The 23312-nt window shown below is 40.7% G+C and overlaps 1 protein-coding gene across 1 annotated transcript in view; it reads left to right on the top strand.

The window, feature by feature from the left end:
• LOC311500195 (VPS10 domain-containing receptor SorCS3-like) overlaps nucleotides 1-23312 on the top strand; it is a gene marked incomplete at its 5' end in the record, with an annotated part of 45501 nt that overhangs the window by 18471 nt on the left and 3718 nt on the right. Inside the window, 25 exons of the mRNA XM_084561444.1 lie at nucleotides 1522-1589; nucleotides 5917-6016; nucleotides 6178-6336; nucleotides 6530-6603; nucleotides 7473-7537; nucleotides 8154-8272; nucleotides 10070-10159; nucleotides 10287-10466; nucleotides 11168-11314; nucleotides 12208-12310; nucleotides 12677-12753; nucleotides 12860-12951; nucleotides 13742-13849; nucleotides 13985-14102; nucleotides 14232-14365; nucleotides 14939-15052; nucleotides 15491-15662; nucleotides 18251-18437; nucleotides 18696-18829; nucleotides 19225-19348; nucleotides 19661-19773; nucleotides 20035-20169; nucleotides 20788-20887; nucleotides 21804-21909; nucleotides 21999-22159. Coding sequence (XP_084417570.1) covers nucleotides 1522-1589; nucleotides 5917-6016; nucleotides 6178-6336; nucleotides 6530-6603; nucleotides 7473-7537; nucleotides 8154-8272; nucleotides 10070-10159; nucleotides 10287-10466; nucleotides 11168-11314; nucleotides 12208-12310; nucleotides 12677-12753; nucleotides 12860-12951; nucleotides 13742-13849; nucleotides 13985-14102; nucleotides 14232-14365; nucleotides 14939-15052; nucleotides 15491-15662; nucleotides 18251-18437; nucleotides 18696-18829; nucleotides 19225-19348; nucleotides 19661-19773; nucleotides 20035-20169; nucleotides 20788-20887; nucleotides 21804-21909; nucleotides 21999-22159 — 2980 coding nt within the window. The remainder of the gene's footprint in view (nucleotides 1-1521; nucleotides 1590-5916; nucleotides 6017-6177; nucleotides 6337-6529; nucleotides 6604-7472; nucleotides 7538-8153; nucleotides 8273-10069; nucleotides 10160-10286; nucleotides 10467-11167; nucleotides 11315-12207; nucleotides 12311-12676; nucleotides 12754-12859; nucleotides 12952-13741; nucleotides 13850-13984; nucleotides 14103-14231; nucleotides 14366-14938; nucleotides 15053-15490; nucleotides 15663-18250; nucleotides 18438-18695; nucleotides 18830-19224; nucleotides 19349-19660; nucleotides 19774-20034; nucleotides 20170-20787; nucleotides 20888-21803; nucleotides 21910-21998; nucleotides 22160-23312) is intronic.

The raw sequence follows: 23312 nt of genomic DNA, 5'->3' as shown, positions 1-23312 counted from the left end.
GGCAATTACAGCTTGGGTGCTGAGAGGCGTTTTGTTATCAAGTTGGGCCCATTTGGGGCCATTTTTCTTTCAGAGTTATTTTACATCCTCGGCTAAATTTGTGAGCATTTAAATTAAAGTGGAATCCAAAATAAATGAAACCCATAAAACTGTGAACATCCATTCATTGCTCAGTCAATTAATTTGCCGTGCGGGATATTTGAATCCCTATGATTAAGAATGAACTGCCTCTAGTTTGACACCGATAAAATCAATTCCCGATTCAATTTACCTCAAAGTATTTATAACGTCCCACGACACAGAGTCATTGTTGTTAGCAAAAGAGAGCCGAAGAGACGGACGATCAACAGTTCGGCAACAGTTTTTTCTCTTGTATCTATTTTTCAAAGCAGGCAATTAGGCCTAACATCACAGCCATTTAACTAAGTCTGTACTCCAAATTGATTCAGACTCCAGCGTTGGACCTTGCAGACATGGTGCATTTAGTTATGCAAATGCTTATCTCTCTGTGTGATTGGTTAATTAACCTGTAATGCAGATAGTCCCAGCCGTGCACAGTGGTCGTTTGATGGCTAAATTGTGGGTCAATTGGGTTTTTAACATTTTCAAAGCAGACTTAGAGGCATGTCTTTGTTCCTTCGAGCCTTGTGTGGCTTTTCACGGTTTAATGACTCGTCCATGGGTCCCATAAGGTTAATGTGTTTAAACTCACTGTAATTGAGCTTTTGACCTGTCTTTCAGGGCTTTTTTTTATTTTGTCATATTGTGTTATGTTTCTCCTCCTAGCTTGTTATTATCCACCAGTCCTTCTCCTCCTTCCCTTCATATCCTGCCCCAGACTCCCTACCCTACCCCTCTTTGTATCCTGAGTTACGAGCATCCCCATAGGAAGTCATTTATAATGCCATTGGAGTGACAATAATGCGTTTGCACACCATTTCACTCTGCCCTCTGTGCCTTGTCAGGCTTTTATGAGCTGCAGTTTTGGTTCCCCAGAAACACATTGTCCAGCCATCCTCGGAGAACACGCAAAAACGTTTAGCCCACACTGGAACCAACAAGTGACAAGACACAGCATGCACATGAGGTGCTTTGGTGTTATTTTGCAGGTAAAATCAAGGCAGAAGGAATAAGAGAAGGTGTTGCAGTGCAGACACTGACTACATTTCTTTTCATTGTTCACTGAACAATTATGTTCAGACTTTGCTGTCATATAAGTATCATTCCACATGAGATACAGACACAACTCTTGACAGCTCTCTTGGATTTTTATTTTGTATTTTTTTCCATCTTGCCACGGGTGGAATGACATCTCCTGACAACATGAAGATCACTTGTCATTGGGATAAAATACTGTATGAGGCTGATTTTTATTATTAAAGAAATGTAGCAGACATGTCTTATTCATTCCACGTCATTAGCTGTAGACAGGTAATGTGAGCTGGTGAGGCGCTTATGCGGAGGCTTTTTAATGCAGATTTCGGCATGTAATTAACTATGTCTGTTGCTGTTATGCTGTAGGTGATCCTGATCTTGACTAAGCTGTATGACTTCAACCTGGGCGCTGTTACTGAGAGCTCACTCTGGAGGTATGTTTTTCTCTCTTAATCACTTCTCCACACATAAATATGAAGGTTGTGGCATCATAGCAGGGGTCTTATAAAAATGCAAAGGCACAATCCTGAAACAATAAGAATAATGAAGTCATAGAGAGCTGCATACTGTAAGTAGGATTTATAGTGTTCCCCCTGCTAGGATATGAACAATCAAGTTTCAAGCCAACATGAAGTATGTTTTAATAAAGTTTTCTGAAGTATTTTGACTCAACCGTCCTCCCCTCTGTTACTTGCATTCCCATGGAAAAATAAAACAACACAAACATCCTTTTAGAGAAGGTCCAACTTATTTTTTGTCCATCTTCAGCAAAGACACCTATTTCTGAAAGATAAAACCGGAAGACTGATCTGAGGATCCTTTGTTTGGATCTGCAGTGCTTTTCCTCTGACCTAGAAACTTTCTGATGGAGTTTTTGATTGATCGTCGTCTCTAACCTTTTGTTTCAGAAGCAATTGACATGCAATTGCTACTATATAGCTGTGGTAATTTCATTCAGTATGTATTGAGAGGTGAGTTACAGTGCCCTGTCAGGTCATAAATAAGAATGGAATTCATTAAGGATTATACCATAGAGCCCAATCCAGCCTCTCATATGCCTTTTTCTCACCTCTCCCATAGCCTGCAGAGAACTCATTTAATTCTGAAATACACGTGAAAAAGAGACCATCAGTCTGCCAAGCACAGAGTTTCAAATTAATATCTGTTGCACCAGAGGCGCCACTAAGATTTACACCCGACTTGACACATTTTGAAATCCCATATTGTGTACAGGAGGTCTTCCATCATCAAGGTGTCTACTTAACAATGGCACCATGAGTAAATTAAAGTGCACCTCGGGGGGCGTACGAAGGCTCTTAGCATTGGTATTAGAAAAGCAGAGATTTGAATGTTATGAAAAGAAAAGGGAGTAAATGATTTCTTTGATAACACAATAAATGATTTATGACTACAGCTGCCGGCCTCTGTTGGAGGCAAAAAGCAGTGCGCAGATCAATTAGCGACTTGCAGAAGTTATCAAAACACGCATTGAGTCGCTTTTGTGTTTTGAGATAACCACCAAAGAAACTTCACGATGTAATAACACGAGTTAAAAGGCCTTCGTCCGACTCCACAATCAAACACAGACATGCCGCCAACTGAAAGGACTACTTAAGCTCAAATACAAATGTGTTTAGGGGTAAGTCTTTGAAAAACAGTGTCATTGGCAAACGGGGCGATTCAAGTTAATGCACAGGCAATGATAGCAGACACTGGGTGTCTATCCAATTATACAGTGAAATTACATTTGGAGGCACTCAGGTAGAACTGAGAACGTGGATTGGCTGTTTGTGGTGAGAAGAAATATGGGGAATGAGATTGCTAACACATCTCTCTATCGTCACCGTGAGATGCAGTTCTGTGAGGTGCAAGTACCTTAACATGATTGAACAGATATAAATATCTTATTTTATTTTAAACACAGGCCATTTAATTAATTAGAACCAGGTAATTTACTCTCATGTATTGTTTGAAACACCTTTTTTTTACCTTGAAATGATAACATGTATATATGACCATTGCTCTAAAACAACAGAATACCACACTTTTCTCTAGTGAAAAGAAAACCGATCAGTTAAAACAACAAAAAAAAAAAACGTCTAAGACAAAATTTTACATGAAAGGAGAGTTCATCAAGGATGTCCTTGGGATTCACTGTGCAATGTACAAACATCTACCAATATGCAAAGAAAGTCATCACTTACACTGTAAGTTTAAAATGTTTTCATCATTCAAAAATCATGTTATATTCGAGGGCTCTGGCCGTGCTGGATCTTTTAGCCCTACAACTACAAATTGCATGTGCTCTATGTGCCGGGCGCTTTTGAAAGAATTTCAGGACTTCATAAATTGATTTCTTACCTCGCAGGCAGCCACTAGTTTCATTGCACGTCAGTGTAGCATGAAAATGAGCTTGCAGAGACTTGCTTGACATGTGGAGACTGAAGGCTTAGTTGATCTGTTGTGAGAAGGAGCAGCCTAATTAATATGCCAAGCTTTTTAACACAGAAATCTACCAAACCTGCATTTCTCTTCACTTGAGATCCGCATTTCTTGGTGGTTGTCAAATTCGTGAGAGCTTCCTTTCATTCAGTAGTGAAGTCTTCAAATGAGCCCACAGTAACAACTAATTTTTTCTCAAATTTTGGTAGAGGTACACTGTGAAATTCCCTTTCAAATTGTTTTATAAAGTTCGGTATGACTGATTATTGTGCACGAAATGTTCTAGTTTTTTTTCTTATTGTAAGAAAGACATTATTTTTGTTTGCGTGGATAATAAAATTCCTGTTTGCTAAAGCAATTTGGTTCAACCGTGCAAACGCAGCCTCCGTCTTTCAGTCCTTCTACCCTCTTCTGGAAAATGTTGATGTTGCAATATTTTACATCTAAGTGTTTTTTAGGATATTTAAATGTAAATGTATTTCTCCTTATAACCAGAAATGTGGAGTTTTCTTCTGGGCATCTCTATCTCAGCCTTGCAAATTGTTGGCTAGTTAGTCAGTGTTCAACGCAACACAGAGCTGACCATAAACAGTCTGTCACAAACTGAACTATAAACCGAGACGCCTATTCAGAGTGCACTGTAGGATCCTATAGCCTGACTCATATTCCACTTGTCTTCTGAAAAGGCTAAATTAAGAAAAGGGACTAATTCTGAATATCCAGATGGAACATGCTGTTTATATGACCCATGTCAAATTCTACATATTTTCCTGAAATATTTGTGCATGCAAACGCACTGATCGAGGCAAATATAGTACATCAGTTTGCTTTGCCTGACACATCACCATCATTTGACATTGTGCATCTCGGTGTCTTACCGTACCGTTCATTGATACAGCTTGTATATGTAGTATATGTTACATGTGTATCCTCAGAATAGCAGATTGTTGCCAACTCTGTCAGGCAGTGAATGAAGTGAACGTGTGCATACTGCGCCTAGTAACTCATCCTTTAGATGCATATTGATATCACGCCACCATCTTGAACGATAATTAGCTAATGTTAAAGCTATGTAGAGTCAGTCAAGTTTAGAGTTCTTTTGTCTTGTCTTTATTCTGATTTGCTAAAATCTTGTATATGTGTGCAGTAAACTCACAAGTATGAATATGTGTCTCAGTCTTTAGGCTTCTGCCTTGCAACACAGGTAAGGTTAAAAAGAAAAGGGGGAACTCGTTTTTTTAAAGGTGCACTGTGAAAGATTTGGTTGCATCTAGTGGTTTGACTGCAGATTGCAGCTAACTGAATACACCAATCCTCGTTCCTCCCTCTCCCAGTGTGTAAAAGAGCCCAAACTCATTTGTCAGATCCTTAGGCACACTACTGAAAACAAATGCATTCTAATATAACAGTATTGTGTTAAATCTTCATGAAAGTTATGGTGTTCAGCATTTGTTTAAAATAACAGAGGGAGCTGTTGATTCAACTGTGTTTTCACTGTGGAGGCTGCGGTTTGTGAAACTGTTGAATTGTACCGTGTTATACCGTCACATGTTTCTATTATTCTGTCAACCCCATTTTAGTCATTGGGCTAGACTAAATAACAGAAACACTTTTGTTTAATTCAATCCAGTTTAACAGCACCGCAAACCACATCCTCCATAATGATCATACAGTTGAACTACAAACTTTCTTACACTGTTTTAACAAAAATTTAGCATCTTAATAATCACGAAGAGAGATTTAGTGCAGGACTGATACATGAGAATGCATTTGTCTTCACTAGTGTACCTAATGTTTTGCCAAAAAGTGTGAAAGCCTGTCTGTTCTGGGCTACTGTAGAAACATGCTGGTGCAGCATGACTCTTTGGAGAAGGGCCGTATAGATATGAAGGATTCATTCTAAGCTAATGGAAACCCTGTGATTCTTGTTATCAGGTGATTATAGACTACTGAAAACAACATCATGGTTACTTTATTCCATTTCCATGCCAATACATCTTAAATGCTACACACTGGACCTTTAACACAGTACTTTCCAAGAGCAACAAAAACACATTAGCATGAAGCTAGTTTCTGCAGGTTGTTTTTTTCATCCCTTAAGGCAAAAAGGCAAAAGGCTGCCTTGATGGTAGAAAATCAATCTAAAAACATATGGTATGCTCTGGAGAGGCAGCCTTGTAACGAATAAGTGATTTGCAGTTAATGGGCTAAAACATGCCAGACCGCTGCTATGGTCCTTTAAAGTCAGTCTCTAATGGATTTTTAGTTTTATTTTATTCTTTTTTCATCCTACATGCAATGTTTTCGGTTTGTGTCCAGATCCACTGATTACGGCAGCACCTACTACAAACTCAATGACAAAGTGGGTTCAAGGACGGTTTTAAGTTACCTGTATGTCTGCCCCACCAACAAACAGAAGGTCAGCGTTTCACGATTGCTTTTATCTCTCTTTCTGATCTCTTGCAAGCTTAGTCCTGACATCAAATTACAGCTACTTCAAATTGCTACCAAATGACGGCATCTCTGTCTCTGTCTTCCTCTTCTAATGCTACATCCCCTGTCTGCTCCGCTGTACTTTAGATAATGATGCTTAGCGACCCAGAGGTAGAGAGCGCTGTTCTCATCAGTTCAGATGAAGGGGCAAGCTTTGAGAAGCATCCCATTAACTTCGGCGTCCTGAGCCTGCTCTTCCATCCCGCGCAGGAGAACTGGATACTGGCTTACAGTCATGACAGCAAGGTATCTTCTGATATACTTAACGAACATTTAAGTGGAAGTAAAATAATACGCCGTGCTGAATCATTTAGCGTTTTTTGAATTTTGTTTTCATGAGATTCCGCCGTGGATGTGATGATCGCTCTCGCGCTCATTAACTATATCTCCCTCCTAAAACTTTAAGTGTGACGAAGATCGGCCTAATTTTGTCTTGCAGCTGTACAGTTCAATGGACTTCGGAAGGAAGTGGCAGCTCGTTCTCGACAACGTGATGCCAGGCAGATTCTACTGGTATGATTATGTAGACCCTATTTTTGTACCGTTTTGTGCGGTGATTGATTGTAATTTGCATAATGATAGTGTTCATGACCCTATGCTGTCAGAAGGATCCCGTGACCTCTTGTCAAAAACAGATCTGTCTCATGGCAGTCAAGCACAAAACTGATTATATCCATGTCACGTAGACCTGAAAGAACATTGTGCTTCTTTTTCCATAGTGCAAACATGACATGCTGTTTTTGTTGTCGCTGTCATTTAGTAACCTCAACTGCTCGGGCACAAGGCGGTGAATATTGATGTGAGCCCGTTTATCCCTGTTTGTCGTGGTATGTGTCAAACCGAGTGTGTCTTTAAGCCGGCACAGAAAGGACATTGGTTGGAGGACATCCTCTCCACATGTGTGAACAGTGAGATGTTTGATAAATCAGAAGTGCACAGCGTGTACAGCGGCACCCGAGATAATGCATTATTTGTGCTCTTGAATACTACTCCTTCACACGCATTATGTCAAATTGTTATTTTTCAAAATGTTGCCGCAGCCACATGCGATTTTATAACACAATTTTTGCTTTGGTAGATATTTATGGGAATAGTGGATGTTTTGTCACCCCGTCTCCCTTGTTGTTTCCTTTGTTGATGCCTCTGTGAATTGAGATTAATTGCCGCTTGTGGCGCAGATTCTACACCGACTGATTTACAGCAGATAAAAACATATCGTTATGGGTTTCTCAGAGAAGGGATGTCCATCTGCAGCTGTGATACTCACCCTAGCCTCCCCCATCTTTTCTTCTCATTCTCATTTTGTCTCCTCTTCTTACCTGCCACCAACACATCTTCTCCTCCTCCCCCTCCTCTTCCTCCTGCTCCTGTTCTTTTTAAAGGGCGGTAATGGGGCTGGACAGAGAATCAGATGTGGTCCACATCGAGACGCGCATCGCGAAAGGCCGTGAGTGCTGCACTCCAGTTCGCTGCAGTGGCAAGACCCACAGGACCCCCTTGCCTCTCATTTAGAGAGAGGTCACGGTCAAGATGAGACTTGTTCTGCTGTTCAGATTGGTCCCTGAAGTCTACTAAAGCAGAATAGGTGTCTCCAGACAAAATCGGGGAGTTTTAGCTCGCTGATGGATGTTTCTTCTCCTTAATCTATCCCCTGCGTTTCATACACAAACCTCAGCTCCCCCTTTTCAAACAGCGTGGCGTATTCTGTCAAACCAATTATAGGAGTTTCCTGCATTGGAAAAGAGGTTCACAGTCCTCCTGTGGTGAGAAAATCTGTATCTGAATTAGCATACAAACTCCTCTAGTCTCATAACATCCTGAACTTTTTTGTTGTAGTGTGACAAACGGCAAGAACTTTCACTGTATTAGTCTTGAATAACAGCTAATTTGGGTCTTTTTAAAAGTGTCAAATAGTAGTTTCAGAGCAGAGAACGAGGAGAGAAAGGATCAAGCATACACAATACACACAGTACTGTATAGCAGCTCTAGTGCACATAAAGCACTGTTTAAAGGTAAATTGTTGTCATTTACTTCTCATTAATTTCCTTTTCTTTTTATTCCAGGTGCTAAGTATGTAAAGTGTAGAGCCCACCGATGCACAGAAGGCAACAGACAATATCTCTTCCCCGGACACGTAGACACCAACTCACTAGTTGTGCAAGATGAATATGTTTTCACACAGGTTTGCATAGTGATAGATTACAATCCTTGATTAAACTAAACCACTTGTCTTCATCTTTTCATGCTATGGCTGCCGTCACTGTGAACTTTGATTTTTTTTCTTCCTTCCCCTTGTCCTTATTTCGTTCTCCCGTGCACCCGATTCACGCTTTTCCATCAAAACCCACATAATGGCTTTCCCCAACGCACCTGTTCCCCACTGGCCCGATGTGTGTTTTGATTATGTTTTGTCTCGTTCATGTCAAGGCACGCTCAGTGTTTGAGTTTCCACACAGACATACTCCATGCCTGAAAAATGTGTTTGCTCGCTGAGAGCACACCGCAGAGGAACTGTGAATAGACAGGTTGGTGTCCTTATTACCATTCACTCTGACTTTGACTCCAATTAGACAGTCGCAGCGAGGGTCATTATTAGAAATTTAATTTTCAAATGCCCTACGCTGTCATTGATTTCCATCCACAGCTAAGTAATTTCCTCTCTGTTGGTCAGACTTGATGCATTTGGTCATCCTTGTTTGACTCCAGCTAAGTTTCAGGAAAATCTAAAGCAAATAATAGCTGTTTTCTAGGGCTGCATCATTTTGAATAAACACTCCTAAATGTTTGCTGTTCATTTTTAATTTATTTATCCGCAGATTTAATCTTTTGATATGACGCGATGTTGCAGCTGCAATACTTTAGCAGTGACCCAGTTTTACTTTCAACGCAGTTAATCCACAGACTCGATTGGAATGGCTCCAACGTACGGATGAAAATGTATGAAAAAAACATATCACAGCCCGATTCAGAAATGGTGATTCGATAAAATGGCCAAATTGCATTTAGCCGAGATGAGATTGACGGTCAGGGCAGAGGCAGACGTGAGGAAGATGATGGTGAAAATAACTGGACACGTGGAGTGTGCCTGCTCGGAGGCTCGGGGTGGCACAGATGACTTTCTTGTGACTTTCATTGCTCGGGGCAGTTGGATTTAACTTGACAAAGAGTAATGAGGTTATCGATTGGGCTACAACGAAATAAGCAGTCTTCAACACCTCCAAAGTCTCTCGGGAGAGAAAGAACAGCCAAGTGCAACATCCTCAAAAATGTGGCCTGGGAAAATGCAGCTCATTGATTTTCGATAGATTATTCCATTAGAGCCCTAATGTAGTGTGTTGGGGGGACAAACGCCATCCTTCTAGTTGATTAGAAAATAAGCAATCAAGTAGTGTTGCTCTGCCTGTAAGTGGAAGGGAAAGTGGTAGTGCATTAGGATCTCCAAGACGCACTGTAGATAAAGCCAGCACAATTTTCAGTGCCTCTTAGCTTTGGACTAATTGAGATAATGATAATAATTTCTGTTGTGCTTGTAATTTTAGTCTTCTTTCGACACTTTGGATTAAAATTGCAAGTCTTTTATCAAGTCAGTCACACATGCTGAATTAATATACCTCCATCTCCACATCCTCATTTCACAACATTTGGAATGCTGCCTAATTTTCCTTCATTACCGTGCAAATGATTAGGCACTAAAGATGTTTAGATTCATCTTGTACAATCAGAAAGGCTTCAGATTGGTCCCAAACTCATTAAGCAGCCTGTTGGCGAATGCAAACATGCAGCCAAAGTAGACTTTTAGCACCATTTGCATGCGACTGGACGCCCTGTGAAAATCTCCCATCTCAACAGTCCACACATGCTTTTCTATGTGGGAAAACATCTTACTCGTACCATCCATTAAAGACATAGATATGTGCAAATACAAATCCTCTGAGTTGAAAAACAAGCTTCAGCAACAAAGCATCTTTTCATTGCAAAGGTAACCAAGTCAGGACGAGCCAGCTACTTTGTCTCCTACATGAGGGAATCCTTCAAGCGGATGAAATTACCTAAATATTGTCTCCCAAAGGTAAAGACATATGAGTATACAGTTAACTGTATCTGTGTTATTCTTTGCCTTTTCTTTTAGAAATAAAACAAAAGCAATTTAACAAAATATTAATACCTCTCTTTCCCTCACCCACTCCCTCTTGCAGGACATGCATATTATCAGTACAGACGAGAAGCAGGTATTTGCTGCAGTCCAGGAGTGGAATCAAAACAACACTTACAGCCTGTATATCTCCGACTCCCCTGGGGTCTACTTTATCCTTTCATTAGAGAATCTGAGAACCAGCAGAGGGCCCGCCGGTAACCTGCTGGTTGACTTTTATAAGGTGTGTGGTTAGCCTCGTTCAGGGACTGCTGCTGTCACTAATGCCACGTTCATTAATAACACAGCCATGGAAACGATGGGATTTTACAAAGCTGTGATTGCAATGAAAGTGGTGCTTAATCGATAATTATAATATTTTCCTTGTGACATTTCTAAAATAGTTTCAAATCCAAATCTAGTGTTGAGCTATTTTATACTATTACTCCACTACATTTATTCCACTTCTGTAGTTAATAGTTTGGGATTCATACAAAAAAAAATTACAAATGAAATCCTTTAAAGCATATTAACATATTAACAACAATAACAGTACTTTTATACTTAGTAATAGAATAGAAATAGAAATAGAAACATAAGTAGAACGTAGAAACTGAACATGGAAACGTGATATAAAATAATTGCAAAATACCCATCACAGCGGTGCTTTTAAAAATAATACAGAAAACTCTCTTCAACATGCACTTGCAAACAATCCCATTCACAGACAGATCAAGACTAGAATAAATAATAAATATACTGTACAATAACATTTTTAAAACAAGGTTTTTACATGTAACTGCGTGTTTTTACACTGCAGCAGCACATGAACCGAAGACTTTCACTGCTTCTCAAAGAATTAATTAATAATTATGGATTATTTGGATGATGTGGACGTGGAATCAATAAAAGTCAATAAATGCATTTTGCCGTCTTCCTTCATAGGTCGAGGGGATAAACGGCATGTATCTCGCCAACAAACTGGTGGATAATCATGTCAAGACTTTCATCACGTACAACAAGGGACAAACATGGGCCCTGCTGCCAGCTCCCGCCACGGATGTGGCTGGAAATAACCTCCACTGCGTTCTGGTGAGCTCAAGCCTTTGGGCAGGAGTGAATTGATGCCCTCATTCATGCAAAATTAAGCTTATGACATACATCATTCATCAAATGTTTCAACCTCATCAGCTGTGCCTCGGATATTCTTTGATTTGGAGCCATATTTGCGCGAGGCGAGGTGCCAGCTGCGGCATCGGTTTGGCTTTTTAGCCTCCTAAATGGGCAAAGAGATGCTTGGCTGGAATATTCTTATTATCAGTGTAAGGCACAGAGGGTCACTGCGTTTAGTTTCAGGGGTCTGGACTTTCCATTAACCCCTGTGATTTCAATTTACTACCGGTAGTCACACTGGACTAATGAATGTTAGATTACACTGAATCACATTATGTGGCTGCGTTGATATTCAGCTGGTATAACAGTCACCTAATCCAGTTAGTTCTTTAGAGACGTTTTGAAATAATGTATATTCCTAATTTAGTAGAAGGTTGAAGTCTTTGACCACCATGCTCTTGTCTGCTTTCTGACCCCCCCACCCCCACCCCCTCAGCTCCGACACAGCTGTATAAAAAGCCTTATTGATGTTTTCCAGTGCACTCTAGAGAGAGATAGATGAGTGAAATGATTTGAATCAATTTTGCCAGTTTTATCAGTGCATCTTGGGGAATTTTAATTACATGCCTTGTTTGCTTTAGAATGATTCAATCCAAATGCCCTTTGTGTCCTCTCAGACGTTTTCTCTTTTTTTTCTGGCTGAGGAGATGAGAGGAACAAAGTATCTTTGTTTCATAAATGGTCTCTGAAAATGTTGGCGCTCTCCTCTCATTGGGAGAATAATCTGAAAGCAAAGCTAATCATAATTGCCTCTGTTAAGATCTGAGGTGCATGTTGTCTCAACTTTTGTTGGAATCCTTTTTTATTGACAGCCGTTTTGCTCGCTGCATCTTCATCTGGAGATGTCGGAGAATCCCTACACGTCTGGGCCCATCACCAGCAAGAAGTCTGTGCCAGGAATCATCGTGGCCACAGGTACATTTACCGCAAAGACATTTGAAGTGGGAAGACATTAGATGTTCTCGGGTAAATGCATCGTAGCGGCACAAGCACACAAACACACAAAATAAACCACACAGTGCCCTCTTACTGTCATTGAAATCAAATATGGAAACTTCAGCTCCTAAATCTCATATTTTGGATGAGATGATTTAGTTTCAGTAAGACATAAACTCGTCCGCCGGGGCTGAAAATGAAAACAAGCACATATTCATAAAAAAACAAAAAAACAAAAAAAAAACTTTTAACAATTTTATCAGTTGATTGTGAATATAGGTGAGTTATGCAGTCTTTGCTATGTAAATACACACTGGCTGAAATTATTCATGTTTTTGTACTCAGGGAATATTGGAAAAGAGCTGTCCTCCAGCAACCTTGGGATGTTTATAACATCTGATGCAGGAAATAGCTGGAGACAAGTGAGCATGCATGTGGCTACCTTAAACAGATGATGTGTGGATACAAAGGGATCCTCTATAACGTGTGGCGTAAATGTGTTTTTTCCTTCCACGTCAACTGTTGCAGATATTTGATGAAGAGCACAACATTTGGTTTCTTGACAATGGAGGGGCTTTGCTGGCAGTTCTACACGCAACGACGCCAATTCGACACTTATGGTAGGTGCAGCTTGCCTTCAACAATAGCTGACGCCATAATTACAGTAGTTCGGAGCTGTAGGTGTTGTAGTGGGAAATTACCCGGGTGTAATTTGGTATTGTGGCGTTTTGATGCAGCATATGATTACATTTAATGTTTTGAAATGCTGATGGGCCAAGTTTGCATGATTACTGTATCGGCGCGGCGGCTTTAGAACTGTCAGAATCATTTCCAGCAGAAGAGTGTGTGTAACAGCTTTGTACTCATGCTTGGGTATGATGGTTTGAGTGCTTTTATGTAAATGAGAAGTGGAGCAGGGTGGAAATATGAGACTCAGAATGCCCTCATAAGTCCCCCATATTGTGGGAGCTTCGTAACACTATCTACTTTGATGTCCCTGCACACTACAGCCCTGTCGAAAGTGATTAAGCTCCGAGAAAGGTGATTTGAAACCCCCCCACCAAATCTGCTTTCTAATGTTTCAACCTGAGCCGTATCTCTTTTTCCTGTTGTGTTGTCACCTTCAAAAAAATGTACCTGGTCCCGAGGAACATTTGTTCTGTAGCTCGGCCTGTTGTCGAGATAATTTTTCACACCGAAGAGAATCCAAGGTGCTTCATTTTTCAGCTGTGGCAAAAGCTCAAACAGATCCTTTATCATATTTCTTTGTAGCTTGTTTTTCGTTGCTTAAGCTGTGTGCTTGTGATGCTTAATGGGAGGTGCATGGTGAAAACTATTTATTTTGCCAGATAGATTGATATTAATAACAGCTGTTGTCTTTTTTATTTTTTATTTTTTTCTTAAACGCAGGATCAGTCTGGATGAAGGAAAGAAGTGGGACCGCCACAGTTTCTCTTTGGCGCCTCTGTATGTGGATGGAGTTTTAATGGAGCCAGAATCTGACAATCATATTATCACGTAAGCAGACACACGGGGTAAACACTAAAAGGAATAAAAAGAAAAACAACTAAAATATATATTTAAAAATCATTCCCCCTTTACTAATACTGTACATCAAAAGGAGTTTTTCTATTTTTATTAATCATGTTCCAGCTTCTTTGGGCACTTCAGCCATCGGTCAGAGTGGCAGCTGATTAAAATAGACTACAAGGGCCTGTTCAACAGGAGATGCATGGATGGAGATTATCAGACATGGTACCTGCACAACAAGGTAATGAACATTTCAGATTTACTTTCAATAGCCTTATGTGTGCACATACACTGTACACGCCTGACTGCTTTTGTTAAATTCAAGAGTATCTTTCATTCTTGTTAAAAACTTTTTGTTTTTCTTTGATAGGGAGAGCTGTGTGTGATGGGCGAGAAGCAGATCTATATGAAGCGCAGACCAGGCAACCGTTGCATGCTTGCCCAGGACTATTCCAGGATCTATTCCTCAGAGCCCTGCCTCTGTACGGCCTATGATTTTGAATGGTAATGACCTCATCTCTCAACGTTCCCGGCTCAGACTATACTGTAACTTAGACTTTTTATCACCAGCGAGTGCTAATTTCTTTCATTACATGCTTCCCAAACAGCCCTTCTACTTTCAACATCTAATTCAGTTGTACGCAATTAGGCCTGCTTGTCGACATTTGTAATAAAAACAGAAGTATCAGTTTGCAGATCTTCATATGTCTTAATTTCCATCCTGCGTTGCATATTTACCCAATACGACCGTATTCATCGAATCTAATTATAGTTGGAGAAATCTAGATGGGAGCTAAGAACTTTTCATCATGCTGCTGTAATTTGCATAATGTCAAGTGACTTATTAGAATTCAATTAATAATGAATCGCTAAATTAATTTTGAATATCTGTTATCCTTCTGTATGAAATTCTGTTTGATCCCACTTGTCTGACAATCATGTCTCTAGTTATTGTCTTAAATTATGCCATGAAGCTCCAACTGCAAAGCCTATACCCAACTATAAGAGCTACATTATTTTGAGCAGCGGTGTTTCATTTTATAAAGTGTGTGTTTTTTGGGGTTTTTTTTTTGGCAGTGATTATGGATGGGAACGCCAAGCTGACGGGAAGTGCTCCCCTGCTTTTTGGTTTAATCCAAATGGCGCGGCTAAAAGCTGCAGCACCAGCCAAAGCTTCCTTAACAGCACAGGGTAAGTGGCCCCCAATGTTCAGTCCATCACAAAACAATATTAGTCAATTCCACCTGGTTTGTCATGTTTTCTGGTATACAAACAGAAAATAATAGTTCACTGCCTCTTGGCTCAGATATAAAGCTCTAAGAGCAGAGAAATGTAACCTACGCTCTGTCCCAGCTCCATGATATGTAATAATGTAAAGCAGGTTTTGGTTATGCAGTGTGTTCACACTGAAGAGGTGACAAATTTAAGGATACTGATAGAGATGAAATTTGTTAATGGTGGTGACAGCTTCAGGAACTTATTAAAAAAAAGTGTTACATATTTTAATTCAAAGTATGTATGATTTATGTCCATCTACAGTTAGACAGTGTGAACACTGGTATATTCTCAATACGTATTATGGAGGTATGTATTGACAAAGTGCTTGTGTTGGCCTACTTTACTTTAAAGCTATCGGAAGGTTCTGTCCAACAACTGTAAGGAGGGAGGAAGGAACTCGTACTCACCCAGGAGGGAGGCGTGTCATCCCAGAGCACCCAGAGGCCTGCGGCTGTCCACCAGTCAGGGAGAGCTCAGCGCCACCGTCGGAAGCAACGTTACTTTCATGGTCTACCTTGACGATGTGAGTCACGTCTCCTAAAAGCCACAGTAGTGTTAGAAGAAACAGATGTTGTAGTATTAATAACCGTGTCAAAGAGTCAATCAAATTACAACCAGACCGGACAATCAGGAGATTTGTTTTGATGATTGTTCTAGGAAGTGAAGACCTAGGCGGATAGTAGCAGTGATTTTCATCTTTAACAATTCAAAAGAGATCAAACCATTATTTGTCATGGACAACCATACATATTTTGTTTGAAAACATGTCATACCGTCCCCACTGGACAGGACATCATCTCTATTCCAGTTAATCTGAGGGCATGAGAAGAAGAGAGATATTTTAAGCAAAACCGTAAATGTCAACCTCATGGTGGCACTTGAGGGAAAGTCGCAGTATCTTATGGTGCAGCAAATCCTAAATAAAGAGCATTGACTGTCATGTTTTCTGTCATGGTTTGTTTGGTTTCTGTTTATTGTATTTTGGTTTTTCATAGTCATGGTTCAGTGTTTCTGCTTTCTGTTTCCTGTTTTATTTTGTTAAGTTCTTGATTTCCCGTTTGTGTTAGTCCATGTGTTTTTTCCTTTTGGTTAGATCATCGGTTTCACCTTGTGTTATTTCTTGATTTGCTTCACCTGTGTCTCGTCACCCCGTTCCTCGTGTGTGTGTGTATATAGCCCTGCCTTCCCCTTTGTTCCTTGTTGCGTCATTCTGTCACATAAGGGTAGCGGGGGTTGGGAGTTTTGGACCCAAACGCAAGACTCAGAGGCAGGAGTTGGCAAAAGGGATATTTAATACAAAAAAAAACAACTTACAAAAACTAAGGTCGCTGCTGACGTGGCAGGAAATCCAAGAACAAACAAAAAATCAAAACACTATCAATGCTACAACTATGGCATGGCAAACCTGGCAAACATGAACAAACTATGGCATGACAGACATGGACATGGCGGACAAACAGTATGACGCGACAGGGAACAAAGGGGAAGGCAGGGCTATATACAGTGTTGGGAACGTTACTTTAAAAAAGTAATTAGTTATAGTTACTCACTACTTGTTCCAAAAAGTAACTGAGTTAGTAACTGAATTACTCTATAATAAAAGTAACTCATTACCAGGGAAAGTAACTATTTGCGTTACTGTTAAAAAAAAAAGTTGCTATATGTCAAAGAATTTGGATTTTTTTGAGCAGTTTTCACAAGTCAGTTGAAATGAGTAGAACAGACAGGTGTTTGTACATAACTTTTGATATTTATATATATATTTTATAATTATATTTATATTAAATTTATTTTTATAATATTTATATTTCGGTAGGGTTTAGACGTCGAGCTGTCATCTGTGGTGGAGGTATCGGTGTTTTTGGCCACTAGCTTTGTAGATGCGTGTGTCGTTGTGAGATGCTTCATTAAATTAGAGTTGCTTACAGCGGATGTCGAGAAAGTCTTTGCTCCTGGACATAATGTACACATTACATGCACGTTCCTCCCTTTGACCACAATGAATTTTTTTATTTATTGAAGTAGTGCTTATATCTCCACCTTGAAAATGCCAACTTTTCATCGGATTGCTCCTGACTCGCCATCTCTGCTGCTTCATCGAATCTCTGTTGAGCTGTTGTGTGTGTGTGTGTGTGTGGCGCGTGTGCTGTCATGTGTGTAAAACCACTGGCTCTGATTGGCTACCATGAAACATGACTCTGCCTTAGCCAATCATAATCGCTTACCTCGTTATTAACCCACCTCCTCACTAGCGGTGAGCCAGGGGTGCGTTCGGATTACACAGTTTATTCAATCGATGTATAGTAACGCACCGCATTTAACGTCCAGTAACGTTAACGGCGTTGTAACGACGAGAAAAGTAATTAATTAGATTACCCCGTTACTGAAAAAATGACGGCGTTACCTAACGCCGTTACTTTAAACGGCGTTATTCCAAACACTGGCTATATATATACACACACACGAGGGACAGAGGGGTGACGAGACACAGGTGAAGAAAATCAAGAGACAAGGTGAAACCAATGAGTTAATCAAAAGGAAACATGGAGACATGGATTAACAAAAACAGGAAGTCCAGAACTTAAAATAAAACAGGAAACAGAACAGAAAAACTAAACACTAACCATGACCATGAAAAAAACAAGAACTTAAGAACAAAATACAATAAACAGAAAACCCAAGAAACTATACCATGACAGGAAACGTGACAGAAAACATGACATTGACGTTGCACAAACAATTAAATTCAGCCATTGCACTCCACAATAAAGCGGCCGTGAACGGTAGATAAGTTTTTGTTAATTTGATTTGGTTTTTTTTATTTGTCAAATGTCGCTGGATTCTATGCAAACCCATCCTTTATACTTCGGGGCACTTTCCTGACCTCTTTTGCCTCCGCAGCGCTCTTTTCACTTTTCCTCTGGTTTTCTCAGTTGAATTTCTGTCTTGTTCCATTTATATTCACCCACCAAGTGTTTGTGACACAGCTTATAGGACATCTCAGCCGCAGCACTTAAGCATTGGGCTGAGCTTTCGCCGCTTGTGTGTGTGGTCCACCTGGAGCCTCCTGACCTGAGCCATGATGACGGATGCTGTGTCATGTGTCCACAGGGAGACTCGCAGAGGACCAGCATCCAGCTAGACTTCGGCGACGGCATCAAGATCACGTACTCTAACCTGAGCAGGACTGATGACGGCATCAAGCACATCTACCGAACGACCGGGATTTACAGAGTGACAGCCTCGGCAGAAAACAGCCAAGGATCTGACAGCAGCACACTGTTTTTACACATCACCAGTATGTGAATATGAAACATCATTACAGATTCCCGCGGCTGTTCATGGAGCATGAACCTCTTCTCTTTCATGGATAGTCACGTTCTCTCTCTGCTGAATTTCATTCCAGTCATGGTTGTATTACTTTCATGTATTTTAGCCTTGGAAAAATGCAAAAGCACACACCTGGAGCTAAATGCACATCAACAGTAATACTCTGCTGCGTGCATTTATTTAATACATGTAACAATATGTGCTGGCGTATGTGTCGTTGCCTCAGGTCCAGTGGAGCGTGTATATCTCTCGGCTCCCATTGTGACCATCAAGGGGAAGGAGGCTAATCTTACTGCGGTGGTTTGGCCGAGCCACACCAGAACCCTGACCTTCTTCTGGTGGTTTGACAACAGCTCTGAGGTCAGAAGCTTGTCCGCCTCCACCAACCCCTCCCACTCTTCTTCTACATACACACACACACACACACACATTTTATCCTGTTTACTGCCACATTTTCCATTCTACCAGTCCCCCTCTTGATGTCCTTGTGTGGTTGTTTACAGTCCAAAAGCATAAATCTACAGTGCCTTCTCACAAATCATGTAAAATGTGACTGCACGTAACTGCCTTGTGTCTTCCTGGAGGATCCAGCTCGGTTGACTGGCCGCATTTATTTATCACGTTGATTGTGTTCGGTGCAGCACCCTCTCATTATACAGTTTGTCACGGGCTGCATGTATGTGGCTTTCCACGTTCGGCTGAGAGGATGCAGCTTTTCTTACGCAGTTCTCTGTGTTTTCTCTTTTGAAATCCAGCCCATTATAACCTTGGAAGGGAGCATCTCACACACGTTTCAGAGAGAGGGAAAAAACAAGGTCACGGTCCAGGTTGCTTCTGGGAGCACTGTAATGCAGGATTCAAAAGTTATAACAGTTAAAGGTGAGTGGGGGAGACAGTCTTCAAAGCGCTTTAATTGGCGAGATGCGCGTTAACATGAATATGCAATATGCTATCTCGGGGAAAGTGTGATGGCTCTCGGTCAGCACCACAAGCTGAGCCACGTTCATGTCAACGTGGACTTATCTAATGAATAAAATGTCACGGTATGCGAACACGATATCTCAAGGAGCAATTAACTTCAAGGCGTGTGTTGCCAAATGAAAAAGGACAAAACTGCACATCAGATTAATCAAAAACTAAACCAGAAGGAGCATTCATATTCTAACAGACATCACTTCACCTTTTCTCCAGAGTTCTTCAGGTCGCTGCTGTTGTCGTTTTCACCAGCGCTTGATGAGCACAATCCCGACATCCCCGAATGGAGGGAGGACATAGGCCGTGTGGTGCGGACAGCTTTGTCGCAGGTACATCGAGTCCCGTGAGATCTATCCTGGAGCCAACATCAGCAGTAGCTTTCAGGATCATTACTATTTTATGCCTTTGCTCAATAATGACGCAGCAGTCGTGATGTTTTATTTATTTATTTTTTTTAGTTCCTCTGTGTTGACACTACTCCGACACAGTTATATAGTGTGAAATTCAGCTGAAGCTGATGTCTAAATGTTAGCCAGGGGTTGGTTTTTATGATCTGGGCTTCAAAGTTGAAGGTTGTCCTGTTTCTGTAGGTGTCTGGGGTTCCTGAAGATCAGCTGCTGGTGTCTCTGTACCCGGGACTTCCAACTACAGCAGAGCTCTTCATCCTGCCTGATGAGCACGCACCAAGTGAGCACAGGACAGGGAGTGAGGAGGCTCTAGAGACGGTAAGAGGCATTAAATTATGGACAGATGTTTCCTGCTACTGATCTATAACACATGATAAAATCTGACATGATTAGCTATTAAAAGGGTTTTGAAGGTTGCTGGCCAATTACTAAATTATTCCATGTATTGATTATGATTTTAATAGCATCGGCAGCATAAAAAGGCCAACAAGGCAAAATATGCTTACAGGAAATATTTCTTTATTTGCCTTTTTTTGCCAAGCAGCAGATGAATTAGAGCTTTAGAGCACGCTAAAGAGCTGCACCTCAGTATCCAAACCAAAATGTGTGGATTTATAAGGAGATACACAGAAATTGGCAGGTGAATTTTTTAACTTCAATTTGGCGAGAGCAAGGCGAAGAGTGCTTCCATCTTGCAGCCTGTCATTATGCTAAGCTAAGCCAGTTTCTTGCCAGCTTGAGCTCCACACTCAGACGGCCACATTAAAACTTTTCTTTAAACTCCCTGCAAAGGAGCAAATGAGCACACTCCCCAGCTTGTTAAACGGTTCTTTTAGGTGCTGGATATAAATTGTGCTGTGAAATAATAAGAGCATTATGAAATGTTAATGTCTCATGCCGTTTTATTTTTTTCCTTCTGTTAAATACCTAACACAGATATCCGATATATTTGTCACTGCGCTGGACCAAGGCCTGATCCAGTTTGAACTGAAAGCTGATATTCGCATCATCGTGTACATGACACAGCAAACCTTGGGTAAGTTTTCTGATCTTTAGCATATTGTTCAGTGCGGCGCCAGTGAAGTTGTTGCATTTAAAATCCCTTTGCAGGTGCATAAAAACAAAACATTTCAGTTTGCCTGAGGCTTAATTTATGCCAGTTTAGTACAGTATGTACAGATCCACTGAGCATTTGTTCTGCTTGCAGATGTGCAGTAGATAAAGTCTTTCTTACAGTGGTTTGACATTGAGTTTTGCTCGAGCACTGAAAAAAATAAAACAAGGCAAAGACAAAGAAACTGTTCCCTGAGTGAGATTAATATGGTACTGTATATCACAGAATTTAAATATCCTTCACAGTGTGTCAGTTTTCTACCTGAGGCAATGAGACAGTGTCTCTCTTTGAAATCAGCCGATCAATGACATGATTGACAAAAAAGGCATTTGGTATGCGCTGAGGAAATCAGCAGGGTCACCGGGTCATTAGCATATCGCAAAACGTTGTCGATCAACCCCGCGTGGCTTTACCCTTTTCATCCACCAATGGATCTGTCTTCATTTGTGTCTGCATACAAAGGTCTGGGTTGCCTTTAAAATGATCCAGAAAGGTCATGGACTTCATAGGCTCCTCTCTGAAGGAGATAAAAATGGGCGACCAGGGGAAATACTTTGAATATTGCATCTCAGCATTTAAAAAGCCATGACTATGCATAAGCTCCTACCTGCATAACGGACCCCAGGGAGAAGCAGCGGACCTCCTAAAGGTTCCTTTTAATGCACTGAGGGGATAGCACGCAGAGAGCAGCTGTTCAAACTGTACCTGCAGTTAGTACACGACATTGGGTAATGAAAGTAATCTCTGTAGAATAAGACATGGCTTATAATAAAAAAGAAAGGGTTTAACGTATTTGTCTTGATCAAAGTGGGGCTCGCTAAGCGTGTTTGTGTTTCAGCGCCACTTGTGGATTCAAACTCAATCCATAGCGGGTCGGCCATGCTGATGCTGCTCAGCGTGGTGTTTGTGGGTTTAGCGGCCTTCTTCATCTACAAGTTCAAGAGGTGCGTTCAGTCAGATGAGAACATATTTGTCTGGAATTCATCAGTAAATAAAAATACTAATCTAATTATCTTATTTGGCTCTGCTTTAGGAAAATCCCTTGGATCCACGTTCAGACTGAGGACAGCCACGAGAAGGAACCGGAGGTGATAAGTACGGTCGGACAGAACGACACCATGTCCAAGGTCAAGCTCAGCGAGTTTCCCTCTCAGAAAGAACTCATGGAGAAGGAGCTGGAGGCCAGGAACAGAGGTACTCATTAACCACCACTTACTATACGTCATGTTGTTATAGAAGCAGCGACGGAAGAATTATAAAGAGCTTTTACTCAAGTTACAGGAGCAGTACCACAGTTTAAAAGTTATCTAGCGCAGTCAAAATTTAGTTTATTGAGTTTTTGGGGGGTGATATATTGGTGCAGTAACACCAAACAACATTTTAATGTAGATGTAGATCTTACTGTACATTTTCAAAACCTTTATATTCTTAATAACTACAGGTGCAAGTACTCACAACTATATTTCAGAGCAGATGTATTTTTCAAGACTGATTTTATACCTATTTATATAAGTCACATCGTCTCAATTATTTCATTAGAAGAGGTAAAAAATATTTTATTCCAACTTTATGGGCAACAGTGTATTATAGAAAATGAGTCAAAAAGAGCTATGGGGCAGCTTTATGCCAAAACTAAATGCTGAATATTAATATCTGAATGGCTCAGGTCCATTAATACAGGGTTTAAAAGATGCCTGTCACGGTAAGAGACCGACACTGATTAACGTTTTATTGCCCCGACAATGCATCATCTGAAACTGTAATTGGATGTAGACAGGAAATACAATGACATTGTTTCTGTCTCATTTAAGTGACTCCCCTATTACATTAAAGTGCAGCCCACGTCTGAGGTGCAGAAGCATCTTTATCACTGCAGCGTGTCATATTTTTGCGAACTGCGCGCGACGAGCACAGCAACTCCAGCATCTGCACAGAAACCAGATATCACCACGACAAGTTATTTTTGATTGCTATGCCCGGCATCCGCTCTAATGTCCTCGAGATGAGAACTATTCAGTCCCTGCAGACCATTTGACAAAAGGAGCATTGCAGTGCTCCTGACACAGACATGTGGGCTGCAGGGCTTTTTTCTGGTCACTCAGCACTTTGGCTATTTTTCATTTCTCAGCTGTTTCTACCTTTCTAAGTCCTTGCAGCTCGGAAACAAATCAACTCCTTTTTAGTTGCTTTTATTTACAAAAGGGCAGAGCAGCTTGGGGCCATTGATCTGGGAGTCGGTAGATTAAATTAATTTACAACCTGCTGTTTAAAGGTTTCATTAGTATTCGTCTGCTTGGTTTGATTCTTACATATTCAGCTTTTCAGATCCAAGTCTGTTGTATTTGTT

The sequence above is a fragment of the Chelon labrosus genome (genome assembly GCF_963514085.1).
Source record: "Chelon labrosus genome assembly, chromosome: 15".
Taxonomy (NCBI): Eukaryota; Metazoa; Chordata; class Actinopteri; order Mugiliformes; family Mugilidae; genus Chelon; species Chelon labrosus.
This window is presented reverse-complemented; position numbering and strand designations above follow the sequence as displayed.